The 26,115-nt window shown below is 45.3% G+C and overlaps 1 protein-coding gene and 1 long non-coding RNA gene across 6 annotated transcripts; one reads left to right on the plus strand and one right to left on the minus strand.

Annotated features, from left to right (window-relative positions):
- Positions 1-344: 344 nt before the first annotated feature.
- Positions 345-19,473, minus strand: CDK5RAP3 (CDK5 regulatory subunit associated protein 3). Of its 5 annotated transcripts, none has more exons than XM_079949686.1 (14): positions 19,339-19,473; positions 17,923-17,968; positions 17,595-17,726; positions 17,249-17,349; positions 16,201-16,249; positions 14,735-14,913; positions 12,408-12,544; positions 10,790-10,934; positions 10,016-10,147; positions 8,779-8,860; positions 5,986-6,074; positions 4,358-4,563; positions 2,466-2,637; positions 345-638 (listed from the first exon to the last, which is right to left on the minus strand). In XM_079949686.1, exons 1-14 carry the CDS (start codon positions 19,342-19,344, stop codon positions 573-575), a joined length of 1,542 nt encoding a protein of 513 aa, XP_079805812.1. In that variant the 5' UTR covers positions 19,345-19,473; the 3' UTR covers positions 345-572. The 5 variants fall into 5 exon arrangements, with proteins under 5 accessions (XP_079805812.1, XP_079805813.1, XP_079805811.1 ...); XM_079949687.1 differs by lacking the exon at positions 19,339-19,473 and adding an exon at positions 19,138-19,292; XM_079949685.1 differs by lacking the exon at positions 19,339-19,473 and adding an exon at positions 19,160-19,279.
- A 115-nt stretch (positions 19,474-19,588) lies between these two features.
- LOC307201210 lies at positions 19,589-23,616 on the plus strand. The gene is made up of 2 exons (XR_013832651.1): positions 19,589-19,683; positions 23,292-23,616. It is a non-coding gene; the product is annotated as an uncharacterized lncRNA (long non-coding RNA).
- The last annotated feature ends 2,499 nt before the right edge of the window (positions 23,617-26,115 follow it).

A 26,115-nucleotide genomic window follows, 5' to 3' on the forward strand; every position in this document is an offset into this window, starting at 1 on the left:
TGGGTTCGAGTGAAAGATTTCTGCACTGCAGGAAGTTGGAATAGATGACTTTCGCGGTCCCTTCCAACTCTACAGTTCAATGAATCCTGTGAAAGGGGCTTGCATCCCAGCAGTGCTGTTTGAGGGACAGTGTGTGCAACTCGCCAGTGGTGAGGTTTCTCCTACAGCTGCAGTGTCTATCCCAAGGCCAAGCAAAGATCCACAACCGCAGTGCCATGCCCGGGGTTACTGTTACCAGATTAGTGGGTGCAGTTGGTTTCCTTGGGGTGTACGGAAAGGTTTAAGATAGGGTGTGTCTCTGGGGAATCTTGTACCTTCCTTGGCCACCGGAATTACCACCGGAATTGGAACGGAGACAGCAGCTTTATTTATCCATCAGGGATCTGCTAATAAACATGAAAAGCTCTATGCGGGACAAGTCCAGGAAGCCGTCCCAACCAGCCGCCCCTCGCTCCCGGAATCTGAAGACCAATTGGCCTCCTTTCCCTTTGGTTGTGGGTGTGTGGTTGACGCCATCTGCTGCAACCACACAAGGGACGTCCAAGGTGTATTTTGCGTGTGGGGAGAAGGAGTCAGACGAGGGCACCCATCAGGTTCACAGGTCGCTCGTTGTACCGTTTAGAGATGTCTGCTTCAATCTGAAAGACAGAATACCCATTGTCAGTGGCCCCCCGAAGCCAAACTGCAGAAAATTATACCAAAAGGAAACACAGCTTTTGTGTGACTGTCCTGTTATTGGAAAATATTAATAAATTGCTGGTGGTGGGAGGTGGGGGTGGGAATCAGTGTGGTGTAGTAGTTAAGAGCGGTAGACTCGTAATCTGGTGAACTGGGTTCGCTTCCCTGCTCCTCCACATGCAGCTGCTGGGTGACCTTGGGCTAGTCACACTTCTCTGAAGTCTCTCAGCCTCACTCGCCTCACAGAGTGTTTGTTGTGGGGGAGGAAGGGAAAAAGAGATTGTTAGCTGCTTTGAGACTCCTTCAGGTAGTGATAAAGTGGGATATCAAATCCAAACTACTACTTCTCCTCAGCTTCTGGGATAACCCCAGATATCACCCTTATTAGTTTCAAGTTTATAGCATAGCCGCAAGTTCTAGAAACTCATTTTATTTTTTTATCAAAAAAGAAAGAGCGAGAGAGATTTTTAAGAACTGTGCATTGAATGCTGTAATTCCATGCCAGTACTGCAGTTGCACACAGCCATAGAGGGAACGTGGAAGCTATTCCTTGGGCACCTTCACACCTGAGAAAACTGAAGTTGTAGTTTGCACAGATCTTCAAACCCACCAACCCTTCCTGCTTTGATCTATAGAGGGTACGCAGGTACCCAGGCTGGGAGTTACTGATTTACATCTATAGTGGTCCATTTCCCACATTAGACCACATGCTTGTTGCCAGGTGAATGTTCAGGAACCGCAAGTCTTTAAAAGCAAGCCGTTAAGTGGGTTGTCCTTCAGCTGAACGTGGCTCCCAGCTTTGGTTGTACTATAGCTGTGTCCCGAAGGGATAATTTGTGCAAAATAAATAAATAAATACATTTTCAGATTTAGAAAAACAGCATGAGAGCTTAAAAGATGTTATCACAGACAGTGATCAAGAGGTGGTAACCAGTTTGATTTGTGCAGCAAAAATAATAGTAGCCAAGAACTGGGGGCGGGGGGGGGGGGAGAGCATGAAAAGATTTAGACTTTGGTGCAAATGAACCACCCTGAGACCTGCGAGTATAGGACAGTATACAAATTTAAATATAATAGTAGTAATAATGATGATGATGATAATAATAATAATAATAATAATAATAATAATAATAATAATACCAACCCATTATAGGAGAATATGAGCAAATCAACCAAATAAATTTATGGAGAAATTTGTATTTTTTCTCAGATCTAACAGTATAGTAAAGACAATGGAAATGTATGTTGATATCCGTTTAGTGTACTTTGTTTAAGTTGGTTATTTTCTTACAGCATTGTAAACCTATTGGTTATTGCAGATTTATGTGAACTTCAATAAAATAATAATACATACATATATATATATATTTAAAAACCAGCAGAAGCCTTGCTCCCTCCACCCCCCCGTTTTTTGATTCAAACTGAAACCACATTTTCCTAAGAAAAAGAAACGAACCCTGCGGCTTACATACATGGAGAATGGCATGGATGGAGAAGAGCCTTGTAGACCACTTAAGCCCAACTCCCAGACCACACAAAATCCTACCTGCAGTTCTTCCCTGCAAACTCTGGGTGATATTTGCTCATATTTACCCACCCTCCACATGCAATCCACTGTGAGTTTGATCCAAGGCAATTTACAACAGCATTGGATCGCACTCGGTCAGCAGGCACCCTGTGTTCTGGTGCCTCTGAAATGGAAGTGGCCTACAGGACTTAGCGCAGCTGGACTTGGAGGTGGGAACCGCCCCACCGCCCCCGCTCTTTGTGCCCTCCATTGCACTCACCAGCTTCTGCAACTCTCTGGTTTTCTCCACAAGAATGTCAAGTTTTGGCTCCAGGCTGGCCTGCTCTTCCAGTGCCTCCTGCCGCTTCTGAACCATCAGATCCTTCTTCAGGAGGAGGAGGTCGGCCTGCTTCAACTTCTGGCGGAGGAGCTCAGTCACGCGGTCCACATATCTGAAGCCCAAGAGAATCCCATGAAAAGCCTTCAAGCAAACTCTTGTCCACTGCAGTCCTCAAGCACTGCACACGTTTTTGTTTTGTTTTTAATTGGAATTTTATTTACAACAAAACATAAACCCTCCCACCCCCCCAATACTGAAATCCACCCTCATTAAACGTGAACATAACATGCAGTGAGCATAACATACAACAATACAAACAACCAAATAAAAGACTTCCTTTATCATGTATCTGGCCTCCTTTTTAACTTCATATAAACTGTTTCCTTTATGCATTATTATTAAGATTTTTCTAATTATAACTTAAGTATCCACAAAGTCTCCTGCAGACATTAATCGAAACAAGTCCAGGTATGTATTTTTGAGCACTGTTTTGTGAAGTATTCTCTGCATTTCCCCCATGCTTTTTGAAACTCTTGTCTAGTGTGATCTCTAATTGCTTCTGTTAATCTAGCCAGTTCAATATACTCTAACAGTTTGTCTTGCCATTCCTGTTTTGTTGGCACAGTTTCTTTTCCCCCCCAGTTTTTAGCAATTAGGACATGTTGTACATGTTGCACATGTTGATCCTACTCAGAGATTCTGGTATCACAGGATTGGCATTGGACTGAAAAGAACATCTGGCTCAACCTCCAACACCAAGCAAGTACGTTTACATGAACACTGAGCCTCAATTGACCGAATGGAACTTATTTCCCTTCTAGCATGTTTTCCTCTTTAAAAAGGAGTCTCGGGCAAAGTACTGCCTCCAGACTGTGCTTTAGCAGATGAGCAGAAGTGTAAGAAGCTGATTCAAAGGGAAGAGGGTGTGCCGCAGTGCAAAGATTCTCACACAAATATAGCATCTTCTGTTGTCTAACGTGCGGCACACAGCAAACGCACACAGATAGAAGTGGATTGAGACAGGCTATTATGCATTTTAGATGCACCAAATCAAAACAATGAAACTTCCCCTCTTCCACCAAAAATGTACAATGAAACCTTCCCCATGAAGGACTTTAAAAAAGACCCACAAGACCATGCAGGTCACAGAACCTCCAGTAATAAGACACCAGACTCTTCTTAAGAGCCCTGAATGTTTTTTTCCCCCAACAATGTCCAATTCCAACTTTCAACCATACTACAAAATTGTGCTTTCCCTAAGGCAAGCCCCATACCACTGAAATCCCCGTTCCATGTCTTCCAACCAATCTTTTGCTTGTCTCCCCTCCGTTTCAACCCAAGAAGGATTAATCTTGGGCCCTGCACTGTTTTTTCCTTTTTTATTTACAGTGGTACCTCGGGTTAAGTATTTAATTCGTTCTGGAGGCCCATACTTAACCTGAAACTGTTCTTAACCTGAAGCACCACTTTCGCTAATGGGGCCTCCTGCTGCTGCCGCGCTGCCAGAGTACAATTTCTGTTCTCATCCTGAAGCAAAGTTCTTAACCTGAAGCACTATTTCTGGGTTAGCGGAGTCTGTAACCTGAAGCATATGCAACCTGAAGCGTATGTAACCTGAAGCGTATGTAACCTGAGGTACCACTGTATTGGTTTTTATAAACATGAATGATGTTATACAAATAACTGGCAAAGTTACGATCAGGACCGGAGACAAAAAGAAATCTGTCTGCTTTACAGCCCATCAATAATAAGAAAGGGTTCCTCATGTGTGTTACGAAAGGGAGGGTCTGACCCAAGGGGAGGAGTTATGTAGGAAGGAGAAGTTCACCAACCTTGGGGAGGCAAGGATCATGAAAAGATGTTGCATTCTCAAGCTGGTCAACCGGCCAAGAAGATTGTGGATGACTGCAACCATGGCCTCCAATTTCTCTTTGGTCTGGTCTTGCAGAATGGCTGGCGCTAGTTGGAACTGGCTCACAGCTAGGATGTCCGCCTCTTCGCTTGTCTCAGCAATGCGCTGGGAAAGGAATATCTCCAGCTTTTGGTGGGTGAGGGAGGGACAGGAGGAGACATAGGGCAGTGAGAAAGCAGGGCACAAACACTTGCCTGTCAAAAAGCCTTCAATTTCAAAACAAAGACGAAGGCAGTGGGGGTCACAACGGCCGACAGTTCTCAGGGATTCATCTGAACCAAATCCTACTAGGTATCAAAGCTCTTTACAGAGCCAAGGCTCGATTCTGGAATATGTATAGCAATAAAGAAGAACACCTTTGTACATCTACATGGATTCAAGTTACAAGAAAGGAGATTCCGACTAAACAACAGGAAGAAACACCAGGAAATAAGAGCTGTTGGACAGTGGAACAGACTCCCTCAGAAGGTGGTAGACTCCTCCTCATTGGAGATTTTTAAGCAGAGATTAGATGGCTTCCTGTCATGGATGCTTTAATTGAGGTTCCTGTATTGCAGGGGGTTAGACTAGATGACCCTCGGGGTCTCTTCCATATCTAAAATTCTACGATCCTATGTGCAGAAAACTACCTTTGTCTTTGAAGGCCAGCTAGCTCCCATTCATTTCCCAGTTTCCAGCTCAGATGGCACCACCCAAGCTTGAGCTCCATGACATCTCATTTTAGAAATTAACCACTTGTGTTTCTTGGGTCTTGTTATCTCTACCCTGCTCCCACCGTGCCAGACAAGTCTTAGAAGTGATATGCCAGAGGACTGAGATGCACAGTCGTACCTTGGAAGCCAAATGGAATCCTTCCAGGAAGTCTGTCCGACTTCCAAAATGTTTGATAACTAAGGTGTGGCTTCCGATTGGCTGCAGGAGCTTCCTGCACGCAATCGGAAGCTGCGGAAGCTGCGGTCGGACGTTTGGCTTCTAAAGAACATTCACAAACCGAAACACTCACTTTCAGGTTTGTGGTGCTCGGGAGCCAAAACGTTTTGACTCGCAAGGCATTCGGCTTCCAAAGTACGACTGTATTCAAAATCACATGAGATCGGATGCAGCTGTCCTGCCCTGAACATGGGGCACAACTGATGCCTGAGAGTCACTTGGCAGATAGAGACAGGCTTAAATTTCAGGACCATGGATAACTCCACACAGGCGAATTACCGTACTTGGCCAAACTATCCTTCCTAAGCTTTTCATCTTTCCTGCGGAATGGAGAGCCTTAAAGGGGGAGTCCCATGCCCTGCAACCTAGCTCTGCATCCTCTCTCAGCCAGTCCTGCCGTGCATTGCCTGTGCCGGAGACAGCAAGGTCCCTGGGGTAAAGAGGGCCACTTCTTCAGAGGAATCTGTCTCTTGGCATCCCGGCTTAGGGGGCATCTGCCAGCTGACAGGCCTTTGGCTCAGCACTGGGGTTCAGCACCTCTGGATGTTGGAGTCAAACAACATCTAAGGTGACAGAATCTCCCTGGTTTGAACTTAGCACTGCATAAGCTCTTGTTACCTCCATGAGCTCATCAATGAACTGATTCCTGGTCTCTGGGGTCTCCAGGACGGTGAGAGCATCAGGTCCTCGTGCAATTCCCTCTGGGGCTGGATGCAGAGAACAGAGGGGGAAGAAAAATAGATTTCATTTATAAATAAATTTCATAGACTTCATTTACAAATGAATATCAAGTTCTAAAGTAACAATTCAGCTTCTCCTTTCCTTTTCTACTTCCACCCTATAGAAATAGAATGGAAAGACCCCATTCTGAAAGTCGGGGCCAAACTTGTTGGGAAACAAGGCTAAAAATCAGATGATGTTACAATTTAATACTGTTCCACACCGTCAGCAGGATTTGCAAATGGGAAATGCTGCACAAGGAGGGGACCTGGTGCTGGACGCAGAATCCTCCATCCTGAGAATTGCAGCCTTCATCTCAAAACAAAAACACAACCAGCCAGCCAGCCCTTATAGCTACAAAACCCAACTGGAAATTTTGCGAAATGCCTGGTATATCTCAGAAACCACAAGACCAGTGAGATGAGCTAGACTTCAGTAGACCACAGAGTTCTTTCCACTCTCAACAGCTAGGGGAAAAAACCAAGAGGAAATGATGCAAGATTAAGCAAATAATACATGCAAATATGCTTAATTCTGCACCATTTGTATAGGTTGCAGAATCTAGCTTTCCTTGGCACAAGAACTAGGTTTAAAATGCAGAACTTTGATTTTGTTAGTTCTTTTGTAACAGGCAATCCCAGGTTGTCATAGGGAAGATGCTCTCCTAAGGGTCCAATTTTAAGTAACAACGGAGCAGCATTTTATACAGCAGCAAGGATTTCTCCATGTATCAGGGCAAGGCAGCACACCAGCGAGTTGCTTTCAGTTCTTACTTGCAACAACTGCCATGAACCATCCTCACACCCATGTTCCACAAGTCAAGGGTGCATCTGAAAATTCTGGGCCTGGAATCATAGGATGTGGAGACTTTTGTCAGCTATCTCCCTTGTTCCCTGCCCCTGCACATCCCAGGACCTATCAGAAAGAGCTGGTGCGGTCTTCACCCGGTCCTGGATAGTGCCCTTAACTCAGACTCAACTTCCAGACTTTGTCCTGAGAAAGTCAGCGCCTTATTTGAAAAGTATTAACTTCCTGGCAAAGTCCTTCGTGATTGCTGCACCAACGCAGAAGGTGAACTGACTTGCCAGTCTTGCCTTTGATTTCCCCACCTACAACGGCAGGCGGGAGTGCCAAATCCCAAGGCTGCCGTTTCAAGAGGCAAACTATGCAATAGATGCACTTGCAAGTGGGCCTCTGCACTGATTCTTCCTCCCTTGCTATGAGGAATTGCCTCATATAAAATGGAATCCAGAATCCAGCAGCCTCCAAGCCTCCAATCCTTTCAGCTTTCTCGTTTTAAAATTTCAACTTTTTCTTTTTTCCAATTACTCTTTATTAGTTTTATTTATAACATCCAAACAACACTATACAAAACAAACAAACAAAAACTAAAAAGAAACAAAACATCCAACACACACAAAAATTGTTACATAAACATAAGATCGCTTTCTTCTTTATGTTGTGACTTCCATCAACCTCAACATAGGTCCTCTGATTCCTTAGTAACTGTCTATTATATAATGTTTGACTTAGCATGAACTATTTTTTTAATTGTATATTTCTAACATAAGATATTATATTTCGAGAGTTAATCGAAGCATGTTAAATATTTCATGCGGGAACAATGTCCTTTCAAATACATTCTGAAAACATCCCATTCCTTGTTAAACTTTCGGTTTGGCTGATTCCTAATTTTCGCTGTCATCTTCGCCAATTCCACATATTCAAATTATTCCATCTGCCATTCTCTTTACATGGTCAACTTCAATATGCTTGCAAAAGAAAACCTAGTTGCAAACGGTGATGCTGCTGCAGTCCACTATTTGGAGCTAGGACAACGGCCTGCCTGAGAGTATAACGGGTACCAACTGGTAGGTGTCAGGACCGTTAATGCACAGGGCGGGGAACTACTAAGACAACAAAGGACAACTGGAAAAAAAGAAATCAAACAAATACAACGAGGAAAGAGTATATTGGGGTGAACACAGGCTGGCTTGCGTGCAAGAATCCCATTGCAGGAGCAGAAAACACATATCCAACAGCGCCCTCTTGTGTATGCTTTGTTCCCCTTTTCCCCCACTCCCTGACTCAGGACAAAACAACCTGTTATATTTATTTGCCAAGGAGGAACTGAAGAAGGGAGAGAAACTTAACCCCTCCCACAGCTGCCCTCATGGTTTGCTGTTTTCCCCCTTGCTCACACTTGCTTCCACTTTAGAGAGCAGTTTGGAGGTGGAGGTAGAAACACTTAATATGGACTAGAGCAGGCTTCCTCAAACTTGGCCCTCCAGATGTTTTGAGACTACAATTCCCATCATCCCTGACCACTGGTCCTTCTAGCTAGGGATTGTGGGAGTTGTAGGGCGAAAAACATCTGGAGGGCCAAGGTTGAGGAAGCCAGGACTAGAGGGTATTTCTAGAGGAGAATCAGTGGGTCAAAGAGCAGGGACTCTGTGCCAAGAGGTGTGGCTTCCACACAGACCTGATCCCCGGAAACTCTCTTTTTACAAATCAACAAGTGGTACTCGCCACATCCTGCAGGAGTCCTGAGATGGAGTCCGCTTTTCCAATTGCCTTATGCAGCTCGTTATCAGACTTTTAGCCTTGTTTCCTGACAATTTTCACCCCAGCCCTTTTTAGCGTGTGTGCATATTCACCTCCTTCCAGAAAGGGGTCGCTAGAGGTGCTTACCCTCACTGCCAGCCTCCAACACCACGATCTGAGCTGCATCATCACTCCCATCTCCCCAGTCTATGGCTGCAGTGCTGCTCTCCTATAGAAGGGGAATAGTTCAGTGACTAGTATCTGCATGGATGCCTGAAGTCAGGACAGTTGTGATCACGATATATGACAGTATGTCAAACAGGCAGGCCAAAGTCTTCATCTCTTTCTCTCTCTCTTTTCCTGTGTGTGTGTGTGTGTCAAGTTTCTGGTCCATACATTTGCAAAGGAACACCTTAAAAATATGTTATTGACTTATACAGTAGAACCTCTACTTACAACCGCCTCTACTTGGCCCGATCCAAGTTGCGACCATGGCAAACCCGGAAGTAAATACCGGGTTTGCTGTGATTCATGCACACGCAGAAGCGGCTTCTGCCATTTGTGTATGTGCAGAAGCGGCTGCCGCCGTCTGCACATGCGCAAACGCATGCCATCGCCGAATCCGCCTGCACACAACGGCGTTTCTACCAGTGACCCGGATCGACTTACAGGCGGACTTCTGGAACTGATTACGTCCGTAAGTAGAGGTTCCACTGTAATGGTTATAAACTATTGTTGTGAGAGGTCAGTCTCGACGATACCCCGAGTCCCTTCCAGTTTTGGGGACCCTGTATCTGTGAGGGTAGAATGCATAAGAGGAAGATTGCCAAACCAGTTCCTCTGTCAAGGAAATGGCTTCGGCTGGATAGTTAAGTACCACAATTTAGCATATCCAAAGAAGTTGCTCTGTGCCATAGGACAAATGGGTGAGACTTCCCCAACATCCCTCACCTAGTTGCCACTTACGTAGATGAACAATAGTTGTTTTGTGCATGAGTCGAAGCTGGATGCTAGAAAGTTGCAGAGATGGATATATGCCCTGCTCTGTGCTGGACTTTGGGACTCCTACCTTCAAAACCTAAGTTCTATGGGAATGTTAACCCTGCGAGCCCCTCTGTCCTATGCTCAGGCTGTAGAAATGTGTCAATTAAACCATATACCCTAAAGACACCACAGTCTCCACTGACCTTCATTCCAAGGAAACTGAGCCCTGGGTAAAGCGCAGGCACCCGTGAAACCTCTTACCGCTCAAGAGATTGGGGTGACACGTAACAGTATTATAGCGCTGTAGCTGCTCGTCTCCACAGTGCCCTGCACATGTACAATCAAACTGCATGCAAGCGCTGTCTGCATATAGAGGCAGGCAGATATGGTAGACACTCACTTGGGCATCTGACTCCAGAGAAATACCCCAGTCTATCTCCTCACTTCCTTCTTCAACGGAGATCCCATAATCAACCACTTCAGGGGCAGGCGCCGACTCCGCTCCGTCTCCAAAGTCGCCCCAGTCAATCTGCTGACAGAAAACACAATCCTGACTAGGCGGCATTTTGCCTGATCCAACAAAGCAATTCTTGCATTCGTATGCTTCGTCCCAAATTCGTGGGGATAGGCTGACACTATTCCGTAGTCAGAATGCTCCCTACCTAGGCACGTTAGCACTGTATTCTTGCCGTCCTAAGCAAGCAATGGGACGCGGGTGGCGCTGTGGGTTAAACCACAGAGTCTAGAACTTGCCGATCAGAAGGCTGGCAGTTTGAATCCCCGTGACGGGGTGAGCTCCTGTTGCTCGGTCCCTGCTCCTGCCAACCTAGCAGTTCAAAAGCACGTCAAAGTGCAAGTAGATAAATAGGTACCACTCCAGCGGGAAGGTAAACGGCGTTTCCGTGCGCTGCTCTGGTTTGCCAGAAGCGGCTTAGTCATGCTGGCCACATGACCCGGAAGCTGTACGCCGGCTCCCTTGGCCAATAAAGTGAGATGAGCGCCACAACCCCAGAGTCGGTCACGACTGGACCTAATGGTCAGGGGTCCCTTTACCTTTAAGCAAGCAATGGGTTGGACAAGCCCTCCGTCAATTACCTTTACCCGCTGGCAGAGGGGTACAAATTGTTTACATCCCACTGCACCCACTTTGACTCCCTTCCCCAAATGGACATACCGCATCCTCCTCGACGGCTTCCTTCACTTCCACAGCCTTTGGCCGCTCCACTGCAGTTGGCTTCACCCCTCGCCTCCACTCATACACGGTGGTGTTGCCCAGAGCCTGCACGTGTCTCAGTAAGGGGACAACCTGCTCTGCGGAACTGGAAGGCAAGAGATCAGCAAGCAAATGCAGGCAGTCAAGACATCTGTCCCTGGGCTCAAGACTGCCTTATAGTGACTGCAACTTGCTGCAGTTAGCAAATTAAAGAATATCTCTTGATAGAGGTAATTCTCATTTTGCACGGGGGTTATGTTCCAGACCCCTGCGTCTGTCAGCGGAGCACTCGTAAGCCTACTCCGCCTCTTGTTTGTGACGTCTTTATTATTATTTCTTCCATAATTTTTATTAAATTTTCTGTTTTACGTTTTAGAATACTCATTCAAACAACCTTAAAATATCAATGCCTTCCATTCTTCTCTTTCCACAGTTCATTTTGCAAAACATAAATCCCTGCATATTTTATATAAACGAAACCACATAGTATTCCATTATTACACCCATCAAAATTTATTTACACTGTTGAATTTATCTTAATGCTGCCCACAGTTTCAAATACACATGTCAGGGAACTGCCATCAGGGCCGGAGGGAGAGAGCGGGCTCTGGAGGGGTCCCAGAGAGCGTCCCGGGATGGGGAGAGGCAGCCCATCTTCTGGGGAAGAGAATCAGCGTAGCACCAGTGGAGAAGGGGGGCAGATGGAGGAATCGGCGAGGCGGTCCCATGACTCCTTGCCAGGGACCAGCGGGGAGAGTAAGGGTCCTCCGCTGCCTACACCCTCCTTGCGCAGAAGGCTTCCGCGCAGGGAGAGTAGGAGGAGACTAGGCGTCAAAGAGCTTCTTTGCTGGAAGAAGTTCAAGAAACGCCCACTGACGGATTCTGCCAGCGATTGAGAAAGCTACGGGTGAGTGGCTGTCTGGACAGAAAAGGTTCACTCAGGCAACCCAGCCAGGCGTTGCACCGGTTTACGCACGAGCAACCCCTAGAACCATTACAACACACAATCATTTTTGTGATGTCTTTGTGGCATTTGAGGGCTACTTCCAGGTTCGGTGCCATGTGCACGATCGTGAGTCATTTGGTTACGCCTAAATCGGTGGCTGCCTATGCTTGCAAACTGAAAGCAGCCCTATATAGAAGATGGTGGCAGAGATCAATTGCAATGGAATCCAGCAAGGTTGCAGATCCCACCCATCTTTGGCTCTGGGCTCTGCCCACTTTGGGCTTTGACCCCACCCACCACAGCCATGTGGCCCATGACCCCTGAGGGAATGCAGCCAGAAGAAAAGTTCTCCCCGACCCCTGCCTGTTACATGTCCTAGATGCTTTGATGTTGCCCTAGTGAGTCACCCCAGTTGGTCCACAGAGCCCAGTGCTGTCTACTGCAACCAGCAGCTGCAATTCAAGGGTTCAGGCAGCACTCCTTCACAATGCTGCATTCTCAGATCCTTCTAAACCAGAGATTCTGGGGACTGCACACCCGTCACACCTACAGGTCCTTTGGCATGCAAAGCAAAGCAAAGCAAAGCAAAAAAAAAAAAGAATTCTAGAACCTTCTCAGCTTACTAGCCCCTACCTGTCGCACACAAACTGCACACAGGCCTGGTATAGGTTGATGGCTTCCAAAAGCCCCTTGGCGCCAGCCCCAGTCTCATCAAGCTGTGATGGCAGGTCTTTCACCAAAGCCAGAAGCTCCTGGCGTACGTCGTCCCCCTGAAAACAACAGAGATATAAGACCAGTCAGACACTGTTCAATATGATGGTGTTCTCACAAATCACTGCTGCTGTGAAGGATTGTTTTGTATACATTTAAGCTCCAATTGAATTGACACAGACTATATTTCTATACTTAGGGATGCGGGTGGCGCTGTGGGTTAAACCACAAAAGCCTAGGACTTGCTGATCAGAAGGTCGGCGGTTCGAATCCCCACGACAGGGTGAGCTCCTGTTGCTCGGTGCCTGCTCCTGCCAACCTAGCAGTTCAAAAGCACGTCAAAGTGCAAGTAGATAAATAGGTACCGCTCTGGCGGGAAGGTAAACGGCGTTTCCGTGTGCTGCTCTGGTTCGCCAGAAGCGGCTTAGTCATGCTGGCCACATGACCTGGAAGCTGTACGCCGGCTCCCTCAACCAATAAAGTGAGATGAGCACCGCAACCCCAGAGTCAGTCACGACTGGACCTAATGGTCAGGAGTCCCTTTACCTTTACCTATATTTCTGCATCTCATTGCCACTTAAAGTCCAACCTTTACATTCACCCTTTTCCCTGCCCCACTTTAAACCACTGTGTATCTATAACTGACAACTGAGGATCGCATTCCATTCATCAGATGTAATTTTTTTAAAAAAGGGAAAGGACCCCTGGATGGTTAAGTCCAATCAAAGGCGATTATGGGGTGTGGTGCCCATCTCGCTTTCAGGCCAAGGGAGCCGACGTTTGTCCACAGACAGCTTTCCGGGTCATGTGGCCAGCATGAATAAATCACTTCTGGCGCAATGGGACACCGTGATGGAAGTCAGAGTGCATGGAATCGCCTTTAACTTCCTGCCGCAGCGGTACCTATTTATCTACTTGCACCGGGATGCTTTCGAACCACTAGGTTGGCAGGAGCTGGAACAGAACAATAGGAGCTCACTCCGTTGCAGGGATTCGAACCGCCGACCTTCTGATCGACAAGCCCAAGAGGCTTGTATCAGATGTAGTGAGCTCTGGTTCACAAAAGCTTACACCATAATACATTTCTTAGTCTCTATGGTGCTACAAGACTTTTTGTTACTCAAGAGAAAGTCTGTCCAAGCCCCCGGAAGGTTTCAGAGCTTTCCTCTGAATCTGCCCGCACATTTCCAAATTTTTATCCAAAAAGTATAGAAACTTGCTTTAAAAAAAAAAGAACTGGAAGTCCAGAATCTCAATAATATGAAGCAAAATAAGGTGAACAACCAACAGACCAATAAGGCAGGACAATGCAGAGAGGAAAAGATATGCTAGATAGCTGACCATGGCAGTGCTGGGAGAAATTGAAAGACGGTGCTGTTAATCCTTTGAGATTCTGTGCACAGCATAATTCTGCTTGGCCTGGATTGCTGAAAAGCAATTTCCTAGCCACTATGGTGGCAAAATATATCTGAAAACAGGCAATGTCTACATGATGCTTCAGCATTTAAGGGCTAGAATTTATATTCCTATATATTACCTATGAATCCCCTCTATTCCTTCTCAATAGGAGTAAAGATACTCAAAGGTTTCTGGAAGTAATGCTCTGTAACCTAGAAGTCATTCTCCTTAAACCTAGATCTGCAGGGTCTTGCAATGGCCACCAAGCAATGAGAAACAGGCACTCAGAAACATAGCCTTCTTTATATCCTTCCATTCTCTGCTAGGGCTGAGAATGGGTTTCAGGCCTAAGGCCTGGTTCAGGTTAAGCCCAGCCTCCCTCTTGCCATCATTTCTCTTCTAACATCTCCAGTTAAAATAGTTTAGGTACTACTAAATCTGAATGAATGAGGCAAATTGAGGAAAGTATCACAGAACAATCACACCTGCACTGATTTTGTTTAGTACTGTTCATTTTCAGTGCAGTATTTGAAGCTCCAAGGCACAGAACGAGTTATTTTGACAGAATGCCTGGACAGCGCTGGCTGCAAAACAGGGCTGGGTTTAACCACAAGCCATTCAGATTGCCAGCCAGGAAATGGCTTGGGGCCACATGTCCACATGTTGAGCTGTGCACCTTAGCAAGGTACTCATCCATGCTGACTCCTGAGGCTGGTCCTGATGACTATCGTTCAGGCAGCAAAAAAGGTTTGAGGGGCACTTCCATGGCTCTGACCAGGACTGGCATTCTGCCATTAATCACAAAAGCAATTAAGAGTGGTGGGACTTGAGGGGAGAGGCACGCTCTGTACCGTAATGCCATACTGCTTGCAGGAGCTGTAGAAGCGCTCCCTCGTCTCGGCAGCCGCCAGCTGGCACTCCTCCTCCTTGCGGCTATATTCCTGCTGCAGTTGTTGGCACTTGCTGATCTGCTTCTTGAGCGATGGGATCTCGTAGTTGACATTCCGCACCAGGAGGCTGGCCAGTTCTACTGCAGAAGAAGGAAAGACACCGCAGGTTGAGTGTTACGTGTACATTTTAGCGGATCTAGGGTAGCTCACCGCAGCTTAACTCGCACCCTATAAAATCCTGCACCCCGTTTGTAACGGACAAGCTTTATCCAGTACATCAGGCTTCAGCAGAGGAAGCAGAGCCACTTTCTGCTGAGATGTCAGCTCCAACAGGCTTCTCCTGCCATCAAACGCCACCTCACTGCAATCATTGCACCAGGCTGTAGCAGGAGGAGGAAGAGAAGGGAAGCAGGGCCACTGAGCTAAGAGATCAGCAAGTTTTGGCTCCTCCTCTCCTTGAATGCTTTTCCATTCCAAACCCCTGTGTTGCAACATGATGACCATGTACATACGCAACAAACAATCTTTAAATGAAGCGAGGTACCAGACTTTGTACGATGAAAGACAGCTTGTCTTTCATTGTACAAAATCTGGTTCCTTGCTTCATTTAAAGAGACTAAAGATTTCATTTTGTACTTATTATGGTTTGAAGGAATTCTGTAAAGATTGTCTATTGCGTATGTACGTGGTCATTGTGCTGCCTTTCCATTCCAGCTGGTCATTATTAGAACTAGAGCCCGAGTTTGCTGTTTTCCAAGTCTTCCGAATCTTTTTCATTTCTGTGCTGTGACAAAGAAGGAATGACTCTCCACGTTGTACTTGGCTTGTGAGCCTTCTACGGCCATCTGGCTGCGACACTGTGGAAGGCAGAGTGCTAGGCTAAACGGATCCTTGGTCTGATCCAGGAAGTCAAAGAGGGGGTACCTGCAGCCCTTCTGAAGTTGCTGGACTACAACTCCCATCATTGCTAACCATTGGTCATGTTGGCTGAGGCTGATGGGAGTTGGAGTCCAGTAACACCTGGAAGGTGCAGGTTCCCCGCACTTGTTATAAAGAGAAGTGGCTACTGGTACTTGCTCCTTTCCTGGCAGGAAGACTAAAATAGTAGTGCCTCTTAGTGGTGCAGCAATAAAATTGCTAGCATATTTGTAAAGCTAAGCAGGGTCCAATATGGTTTCAAGTTGGACGGGGAACCACATGCTGAGATTCCTGCATTACAGGAAGTTGGATTAGAGGACAACTCTACAATTTTATGGTTCTACTTTGAGGATATTTAGTGGTATGAAGAGTTCAAGTACAAAACTGACAAGGACCCAAAATGAAAACTGCTCACAGAAATGAGTTATTGCTATTTCTCACACTATGGACACACACTATGGCCAGACGGTGTGTGTGTGTCTCTGTGCCACACATGGAGGTTGTCTTACCCAAGTAGGTGTTATCCTTTTCATACAGAGATATTATTTCTTGCCAGTCCTGGGAAAATGAGACAGGATAAGAGAGGGGGGATGAGTAGGAACTAGGGAATATGTTAATTTTCCATTCTCTCTCTCTCTTTTTAAATCGTAAAATCAGTTTTCTACATTTCCACATCAGTTTGTGATTCCCACCCACCAAAAAAGAGGTCCCCATGAAAATTCATCTGCATTTTAGTGTCAATTTCTCCTAATATGCACATTTTTGTAACAAGTTTTATCTAATATACCCATTTTTACAATGCAGCTTCTCCTAATTCAATGCATTTTGTGTGTTGCTTCCATTAATACATGCATTTATATGCACACTTTACCCGTCAACTCTCATCAGCCCCAGCCAGCATGGTAGAGATCCGTAAACAGACCCCTGTGTTGCAATATAGACAAGCTGAACAATATAACACAACACGATGGCCAATAACAATGGCACTAAACACTATTTATAGACTAATACAAATGATCAGAAATTACAACCGAAGTCTCTAAATCTTCTTCACCAGTCGCAGTAGAATAATTCAAAAGTTTGATATATACAATCTGTCACCAAACTGCCAAAACAGAGTTTCCGGATAACCAATGTGTTTCATTCAATGCTTCATCAGCCAGACTTGTAAGAACGAAACACATTGGTTATCCGGAAACTCTGTTCCGGCGATTTGGTGACAGGTTGTATATACCAAACTTTTGAATTTTTCTACCGCGACTGGTGAAGTTTTCAAGACTTTGGTTCTAATTTCTGATCATTTGTATTAGTCTATAAATGGTGTTTAGTGCCATTGTTATTGGCCATCGTGTTGTGTTGTATTGTTCAGCATGGTAGAGATGACAGGAACTGTAGTCCACCAACATCTGTAGGGTAGCACTACCCCTGGGTCTAGGCTTTCTTTCCCCGTCCCCCATCTCCACAGATATCCACACTGCAGAGCTTGCACAGACCCCATAGGAACGGTCCTTGGAAGAGGGGCTACAGATGTAACTCTTTCCCTCCATGCTCACTTGCCTTCATACGCTGAGAAGAATAACGGCCAAAGATGTTTTTCGTGGAGGCTTCTGTCCGCTTAAGGATTTCCACAATCTGCTGGCAGTGAAAATAGTGAATATCTGCAATCAGAGAGAAGAGGACTGTGAGATTCTGATGACTCTTTTGTGAGTTTCATCTTCTTTCCCCTAAAAAGGCCAGGAAAATCCCAGGCACTTGATGTGCTCAGGGCTGAGAAATCTGAATGAAGAAGAACCACATACCCAGATAGGGCTTGAAATGTTCCCTGTCTGAAACTCTTACTGAACATATGGTTTTTTCCTATGTTCCGAATTTTTCCCCATGGCTAGCTATCACAAATACTCACAGGAACCAGAGAGAAGCTGCTTGATCTCTTCATTTTCAGGCATGTCTTGCATGGCCAAGACAATCTTCTCTCGGACGGTGCGGACCTGGCCTTGCCATTTCAGGCTGCAGTGTCTCCTGTCCACTAGCCAATCTGCAGAAGGGAAGCAGCCGCATTAAACACATGAGAGGGCCACTTCCTATCCCAAGGAATCTACTTCACTGTAACGGGCAGGGTTTTAAAATAAATATCCGCCCTTTTAAGAAGTGATCGCCCAGCAACTTTAAGATAGAGCTGCCCTCCATTTCCCCTCCTCTTTTCTTTTTGATATGACTGAGAAGAGACATACCAAGCAGCTTGCTAGTCTGTATGTCAATTGGCAAGTTCTGATAGTCCTGTTGAAATACAAAGAGAGAGTGAGAAGTCCCAAGGAAAACGAAAGACCAATGAAGTTATCTACTTTATTGACTTGCTGAATTTCTACATAAACACACACACCATCTAGAGACCCGGTTGAAGGTAACAATATAAAAACCAGAGTCCAAAAGCACCAGTATGCAATTATATATTAACTTACTAAAACATTATATTGATCTAAAATAAGCATATTACCTGCTTAACCCTGGCTCCAGTTATGAAAGAACTTTAAAAAGACAACGGTTGCAATGGTCTACATTATGCATAGGAAGACTGCAATAATTCCTAACTACTTTTAGTAGACTAAGAGACGACAGTGGAACACAGGAATGGATGTGGAACTCCAGGTATGTCATGTACTAATAGTTTAGGGCATAACCGGTCAAAACCAGCAGCTTGAATTGGATCTTCTCCTAACTTTCAGACAAGCAAAGATGCTTCAGACTTTATACAGCCAATGCATTCATAGTGTGCTCACATGGAGAACTCTTTAACATTTAGAAAATACTGCCTCAAACACACATGGGACATGTGTGTCCACTGGGAGAACACATCTTGAGACTCTGTCCTGCCATGTGATGTCCAAAATCTTCCTGGCATGTGGAATTCGTTAAGGAATAGCTCCTGGCAGGTGTAAGTTACCCACAACTCACTTCCACAAAGCAGCATGGACCTTCATCTTGATATGGGGTCATTAGCATCACATTCTCCAATATGCACAGGGAATGTTATCATATTGGGGTAGGGGGGATAATTAAATTGGGGTGCAGATTGGAATAACCTACAAGATAAATAGGGTTAGTACAATAAAGTTAAGAAAGCTTTTGAGAACTTGTTGGGGTGGTGGTAGGAGTGTCTCCCTAATTAGTGAGGTCTTTTTTAATTAAAAAAAATGTTTTTATTAAAGATTTTCTTAGTTTACCAATTAGTGAGGTCTTTTAAGTCAGTGGCAGTGGCATAATTTGAGAGAGAGCTCAACTCTGGAGTTGTTTTTAAAGAAGAGAATGCCTCTAAACATGTGTAGAGCCCGGCAGTCTGCACGCACCCAGGGGCACTCTTATTTCCCCCAAATGCTAAGAAATTGCACCCAAGATTCCTTGCACGCCTGGGATGAGGAGAAAGGGCTGCCAGGGGAAAGAGATAGTGCCTTTCATATTGGAGACAAGCACCGGGGTGTGGTGGCTGGGTCTGGGAAAAGGGAATTTTCTAAGCATCAAAGAGTCGGGGATACTCTCGCATGGGAAGGAACCACGGGAGGATCCTGGCAACCACGCCAAGCCGTTGGTCGCTTAGCAACGCCTCCCCCTCCCCTCTCCCCCCGCTTTATTTATTAAATGGTCTGTCCCACCTGCATGGTCTCTACTGCGTCCGACGTGAAAGAGCTACCGGCCCCCCTCTTCGTAACGCCGGCCTTCCGCGCCACCGACAGCCAATCGGCACGGACGCAGGATTAGGGCTGCCCCGCCGCAGCCAATCAATGACCACCCGTTTTTTGCGAAACCAAATGAGGGAGCTGTAACAAGGCCACGCACCCGTCTTCCTGATTGGCTGGCGGGAATTTACTAATAAGGAAGAAGGGGAAGTCCGGGAGAGAAAAGGGTCAGTGGCAGCGGCTTGCCAGCAGGTGGCGCTCGAAAGCCGCAGGCTGAGCATCGTGTGTCGGTTTCTGCATGCGTGCTAAATTAGTACTGACGTGTTCATCCGCGTGGCATATAGAGGTGAATTAAGATCAACCAGATCCCTTCAGCGGAGAGCAAGATCAGCCTTGAAAGGGTTGGATATGGGTGAAGATTTAAGCCAAACCACAATTAATCCAATTAATAATACTTTTATTCTAGTATCGGCCCTTGAAGCTTAGCAGGCAGAAATTCAGAAGCCAGAGCTTCTCATTCTCCCCGTCCCTTTGCATAAAAATGCAATGATAGGGAAAGATGGTTGCATTTTTGCTTTTTCTTATGCGCTAAAGCCCACCAAGGCTGCCCAGTTCCGTTGTGACATCAGACCAGAACGGCTGTCTGCTACCGATTAACACTGATAGCTGTGAACATGTTAGTGCAAAGTATGGGGAAAATACTGTGCTCTGAGCACGTGAACCTCACTATTGAATACCTGCAGCGGACTCCCACAAACCTGGGACTAGGAAGCAGGCTTCCAGACATACGGAATTAGGCATAATTTCTAGACAGAGTTCACTCCCAGATCTTTCTTTTTTTTAATTCATTATTTAACTGTCTCTTCCATAATCCCTCTCTATACATATCAATTCACTTTAAAAGACACTCAAAACACATTATTTACTTCAAATTCCTTTTGAAAGACCTTCAATGTTTTCAAATTTGACTGAGGGACACTGTCTCTTTTTGCAGCAATATTGAAATGTACAGCTTTTGTGATGGCATTAATGTTAAACAATAACGTTCCAGTTGTTTCATTTATTTGTTTAAAGTTAAACCATGTGTTTAAACGTGTGCAAAACACAAAGGGCTCCCTGGATCACATGTACTGTGCGCCATATAAAAGTATTCTTTACAAACAGTTGATAGCACACAGGAGAATTAAAATAATCGAAAAGTACCAAGTACCAATCCAAATATCACATTCTCAACATTTTTTCCAAATCAGGTGATCACCCTGAAAAACATGGCAGTTGTCTGAATATATTTAAGCCTTACGTTCTGAAAGGCTGCTGCAAATAACACTGTCCTATAAGTGAGTCCTGCAACAAAATGTTGCAGCGTGCAGTACACCCTGTTCAAAATCCCACTCAGTCCATCATGTCCCCCGCCTCCCTGCCTTCAACAGTCAGTCAGCATTCCTGGACCAGCAGGCATATTCAGTTCTCTTTGGGCCGGTTTACCCCTAGCTTCCCCCAAGCCTGCTGATATCTCCCTCTTTTGGAGGGTGGTGGCATTTGACTACACCAGGCATAGGCAAACTCGGCCCTCCAGATGTTTTGGGACTACAATTCCCATCATCCCTGACCACTAGTCCTGTTAGCTAGGGATCATGGGAGTTGTAGTCCCAAAACATCTGGAGGGCCGAGTTTGCCTATGCTTGTACTACACACACAGCATCACTCACAACATGATCAGAATCAGAAGGAATCTGTAGTCTAAAAAGAAGGTAGCAGACTTTTTCAAAACAGGGCATTACAGTGTGCCTATTAGAACTTGCCAAATCCATTACATATGCTTATTGGCTTAAACCCAGAGAACATTCGTCATGCTTTTGATTAAGCCCCACATATCAATGGCGCTTAATTGCGACTACATTTCTTTGGAATAAAGGAGGCTTTGTAAGATTCTGGCTGCACCGCTAGTTAGGAATCCCAACCTATTCCTAACCTTAGGCACCTTACCGGTTTTGACAGCCCTCTTAGATACTATTTTTGAAGGCTACAGGGGGGCATGATTTCGATAAAATTGGGAAGGAGATCAAGGGAACTTGTAGATTTCATTAGGCACCCCACATTTCCTCCCGCCACATAATTTGAGCACTGATATAAATTTGATTATTTGCAAGCAGATTCAATTTACTGTAGAAGAATTTGCATGAGCATCTACCATTGCTTGGGAGAAAAGCAATAACAAACCTAGACAGCATCTTAAAAAGCAGAGACATCACCTTGCCGGCAAAGGTGCATATAGTTAAAGCTATGGTTTTCCCAGTAGTGATGTACGGAAGTGAGAGCTGGACCATAAAGAAGGCTGATCGCCAAAGAATGGATGCTTTTGAATTCTGGTGCTGGAGGAGACTCTTGAGAGTCCCATGGACTGCAAGAAGATCGACCATGTCCGTTCTTAAGGAAATCAGCCCTGAGTGCTCACTGGAAGGACAGATCCTGAAGCTGAGACTCCAGTACTTTGGCCACCTCATGAGAAGAGAAGACTCCCTGGAAAAGACCCTGATGTTGGGAAAGATGGAGGACACAAGGAGAAGGGGATGACAGAGGACGAGATGGTTGCAAAACAGATGGTTGGATAGTGTTCTCAAAGCTACCAGCATGAGTTTGACTAAACTGCGGGAGGCAGTGGATGACAGAAGTGCCTGGCGTGCTCTGGTCCATGGGGTCACGAAGAGTCGGACACGACTAAACGACTAAACAACAACAACTACCATTGCTAGCACGCATGCACATGCACATGCAGACGCACACACACACACATCCCAGTTTGTTTCTGCTCTACATAGGGTGTCTTCCATTTGTTGGAAGACACCCTATGTCAGTGAGGGTGTTTCCAGATGACCTGTTTACTGGGAATTCACCTTGATTTGTTTGCAGGAAGATTTGACTACACTGGCTATTTAATGAGCATTCATTCTGATTGTTTGCACTTTTCAGGGAAGTTGCACTTTGCAGGGATATTCTCTACACGTACGATTGTGTCGCTGCTCACCCTAGTAATAGGGTTGTCAAATTTGCAGATGACACAACCGTGATTGGGCTCATCTCTGAAAGGGAGGGTGAAATGGACTATAGAGATGAGGTGGAGCGGCTGACAGAGTGGTGCAGAGCTAACAACTTGCTCATAAATACAAGGAAGACAAAGGAGCTCGTGGTGGACTTCAGGAGACAGAAGAGCAATGTCCAGCCACTTTTGATTGATGGGGTCTGTGTGGAGAGGGTAACAACGTTCAGATTTTTGGGTATTGAATTACAAGAGGATCTGTCCTGGAGTGTCAGCACAAGGGGGCTTGTGAAGAAGGCGCAGCAGAGACTGTACTTTTTGAGAATCCTAAGGAAAAACCATCTTCCGCAGAAACCGCTGCTTGCCTTCTATCACTGTGCCATTGAGAGCGTGCTCACTTATGGCTTATGTGTGTGGTACGGAAGCTGTACTACCCAGGACAGGATGGGGTTGTGCAGAGTTGTTAAGGCAGCAGAGAGCATTGTTGGCTGCCCACTTTCCACCTTAGAGCAGATTTATGCCACAAGGTGCCAGAGGAAAGCACTGGACATAGTAAAAGATCCATCGCATCCTGGTCACTGTCTCTTCGACGGGACGGAGATACAGGACGATGAAGACAAGAACGAGCCGTCTCAAAAACAGCTTCTTCTCCAGAGCGATCTCGGCCCTGAATGGGAAACCTGGACTTTGAAAGTCATCTAATCTTCCTTGCTGTATTATACTGTATTGTTTTAATTAGTGTTTTTATAGTTGTTCTGATTTTGAGTGGAGTGCCCTACCTGGGTGGATGGAGCAGCCAAATAATTTCGTTGTCCCCGAGAGGGGGCAATGACAATAAAGATATTATTATTATTATTATTATTATTATTATTATTATTATCATCATCAAGAGGTCAAAACAAGTGTTGTCTCGCCTGTTCTAGTGCATCTTCCAGTCACTTTCCTTGTTGCAAAAAGCCCAATCCTTTGGGGAAGCAGATTAGTTGTGCATGACCTCCCAATCAACTCTGCAGTTTGAATTTGCCTGTCTTGTCACTAAATCCCACCCTAAAAATAGTGACAGTCTTGGAGAGAGAATAATTATTTGTTCCAATATTGAAATGAAGATTCGTGCTAAGCTGGAGAGGAAATTAGTACCCTCAAAACAAAGACTAGGTTACAGAAATACAGAAGAAAGAAAGAAAGAAAGAAAGAAAGAAAGAAAGAAAGAAAGAAAGGTGAAGAACCGGTCTGGCAAGTGGCTGAGCCAAAGCCTAGTTTCACTAATCCTTCAGAAGGAAATAATAGATTCAAAAGGACAATAGTCCAAGCAGGCAAGCAAGAGCTGGAAGCCTTAACTCTTTACTGGCAAAGAAGAGCAGAAAAATGGATGTAAAGAGAAATGTCCACTCCAGTAGCAGCAACTTAGCCCAAGAATATCTACCAGTCAGGAGGACCAAACCCATGTAAAGAGAGTTTTTTAAGAGCTATTTTATTTATCTATTGCATTTATAGCCTGCCTTTCCTTCAAGGGGCCCAAGGTCGTATACGTGCATCACACCATCCCTATTTTGCATCTACAAGCAACCCTGTAAGGTACAGTAGATCAGGCTAAGAAGAGATCCTGACTAGCCCAAAGTCACCTAGTGAGCTTTATGGCCAATTTGAACCCTGCTCTGCTTGTCCTAGTCTGACACTCCTAACCACTACACTTCCTTGGCTCTTTCTATCCTCCACTACCTTTGTTTTATTTCTAACTGGTGACAGGAAAGGACTTGAGCCTGTTTGGAAGTAATACCCTCCAGTCTGCATCTGATCTCTCTCCCTTTTGGGCTGGCTGGTGGGTCTTCCATGGTACACCATAAAGTCACAGAGTCTTAGGTTTACAGGATGGAGACAAAACAATACAAAATTGACCACAAATGTCCCAAACACAATCTGATTGCCAAAATCAGTCCTTGGCATTCTGGAGAGCCCTGGCTCAAATTATTCCAAGGCCACATGCAGTGCTTTTTTCGGGGGGATGGGACACAGGGGTACGCATGCCCCTAAACATTTTGTGAATATTAAGTTTGGCCTCATTGAGGGGCAGTATTTCAATATAAGTCAGAAAATGAGAGTAAACAATTATTTTAGGGGGAAAAGCACTGGCCATGTGTGTCTGTGTGATGGTAGAAAGAACATTAACTTTGCCTGAAGCCCTTGTGACCCTAAGGAACTGTATTTGCCATGAGAAATGAATGAGGTGAGAGTCATAGACAGCTGTCAATATTCTGTGCTGCCAAGAAGATGCTGGAATTCTATGCCAATTTGCAACCAGAAATGGTGAATTAGACAGGGTGTATTATGCGAGTGTGTATGTGTGTGCACATAATTTATTCTGGTGCTGGAAGTCATGGGGAGAGGTTGCTGAGAGCATGTGGGGGGGGGGGTGCACCCACCCATCCACTAGCAATCCCATGAATATTTTTTGAAACGTACATCAAGATGAGCCCGGGCCAGGCAGATGTTCTCTCTGTGTTGGGGAGACCACTGGGAAGGGCCGTTGTCTTTCCTACAATCAAAAGTTGATGGTGCAATTTTTAGAGACTTAGTGGATCTGATTCTTTTAATCCCCTTATGATATGCGTTTGGTGTAGTTAGGTAATTTTAGGCTCTGGACTAAGTGATCTCTTTCTCTCCCCCACACTCCATACAATTCTTTTGAAACTGAAGTATATTGTTTTGCTTACTTTGAAATGTATTAAGCCAGCCCTGCTTCATTTGTGGATCCTCCTTCTCATCATCATCAGGAGTGGGGCCCTGGAAGATATGTTTTGTTTGGGCAAGGCTACACAGATCTGAAGGGACGCGGGTGGCGCCGTGGGTTAAACCACAGAGCCTAGGACTTGCCGATCAGAAGGTCGGCGGTTCAAATCCCCATGACGGGGTAAGCTCCCATTGCTTGGTCCCTGCTTCTGCCAACCTAGCAGTTCGAAAGCACCTCAAAGTGCAAGTAGATTAATAGGTACCGCTCCGGCGGGAAGGTAAACGGCATTTCCATGCGCTGTCCAGGTTCGCCAGAAGCGGCTTAGTCATGCTGGCCACATGACCCAGAAGCTATACGCCGGCTCCCTCGGCCAATAAAGCGAGATGAGCGCCACAACCCCAGAGTCGACCACAACTGGACCTAATGGTCAGGGGTCCCTTTACCTTTACTTTTTTACACAGATCTGTAATTTTCTGACACATATCTGCGTTTAAATTCTGTTGATTTTTTATCTTATATTTTTTATCATCTTAGGGTGCTTCCAGATGACTTGTTTTATTGAGCATTCATCACAATCTGTTTGCCAGGGAGATTAGACGATGCTGGCTGTTTAATGAGCATTCGCTCTGATTTAATTGCAGGGAGGTTAGATGACATTGTGTCAGATGAAGTGTTAATCTCACACTTTCCAGTGCATTTTCCAGTCACTTTCTTTATCGCAAAAAGCCTGATCTTTTGGGGTAGGGGAGCAGGAAGGGAAATGGATTTGTTGCACAGGAGCTCCCAATCATTTCCAATTGCACAACCTGAATTTCCCAGTGTGCTCTTGAATTTCACCTGAAAACAGTGAGTCTGGAAGTGCCTTCCTTATGCCTACTTGTTTTTGAAGTTTATTGATTTTTTTATTATAAAAATTATATTGTGCTATTTTATGTAAACTGATAAAAGAGATTATTATTATGATACATGGTCTTTACATTTTGTTAGA

The sequence above is a fragment of the Podarcis cretensis genome (genome assembly GCF_951804945.1).
Source record: "Podarcis cretensis genome assembly, chromosome: 13".
NCBI classification, from domain to species: Eukaryota; Metazoa; Chordata; class Lepidosauria; order Squamata; family Lacertidae; genus Podarcis; species Podarcis cretensis.

Excerpts from the sequence above, each read along its gene's own strand:
- CDK5RAP3 (XM_079949683.1), bottom strand. The coding sequence starts at position 18,691 with ATGCTAATGACCCCATATCAAGATGAAGGTCCATGCTGCTTTGTGGAA. Across the intron at positions 10,935-12,407 it reads GTGCAGTTTGTGTGCGACAG|TTCCGCAGAGCAGGTTGTCC; the intron begins GTAGGGGCTAGT and ends CTTGCCTTCCAG. Across the intron at positions 2,638-4,357 it reads ATGATCCTTGCCTCCCCAAG|ATATGTGGACCGCGTGACTG; the intron begins GTTGGTGAACTT and ends CTTGGGCTTCAG.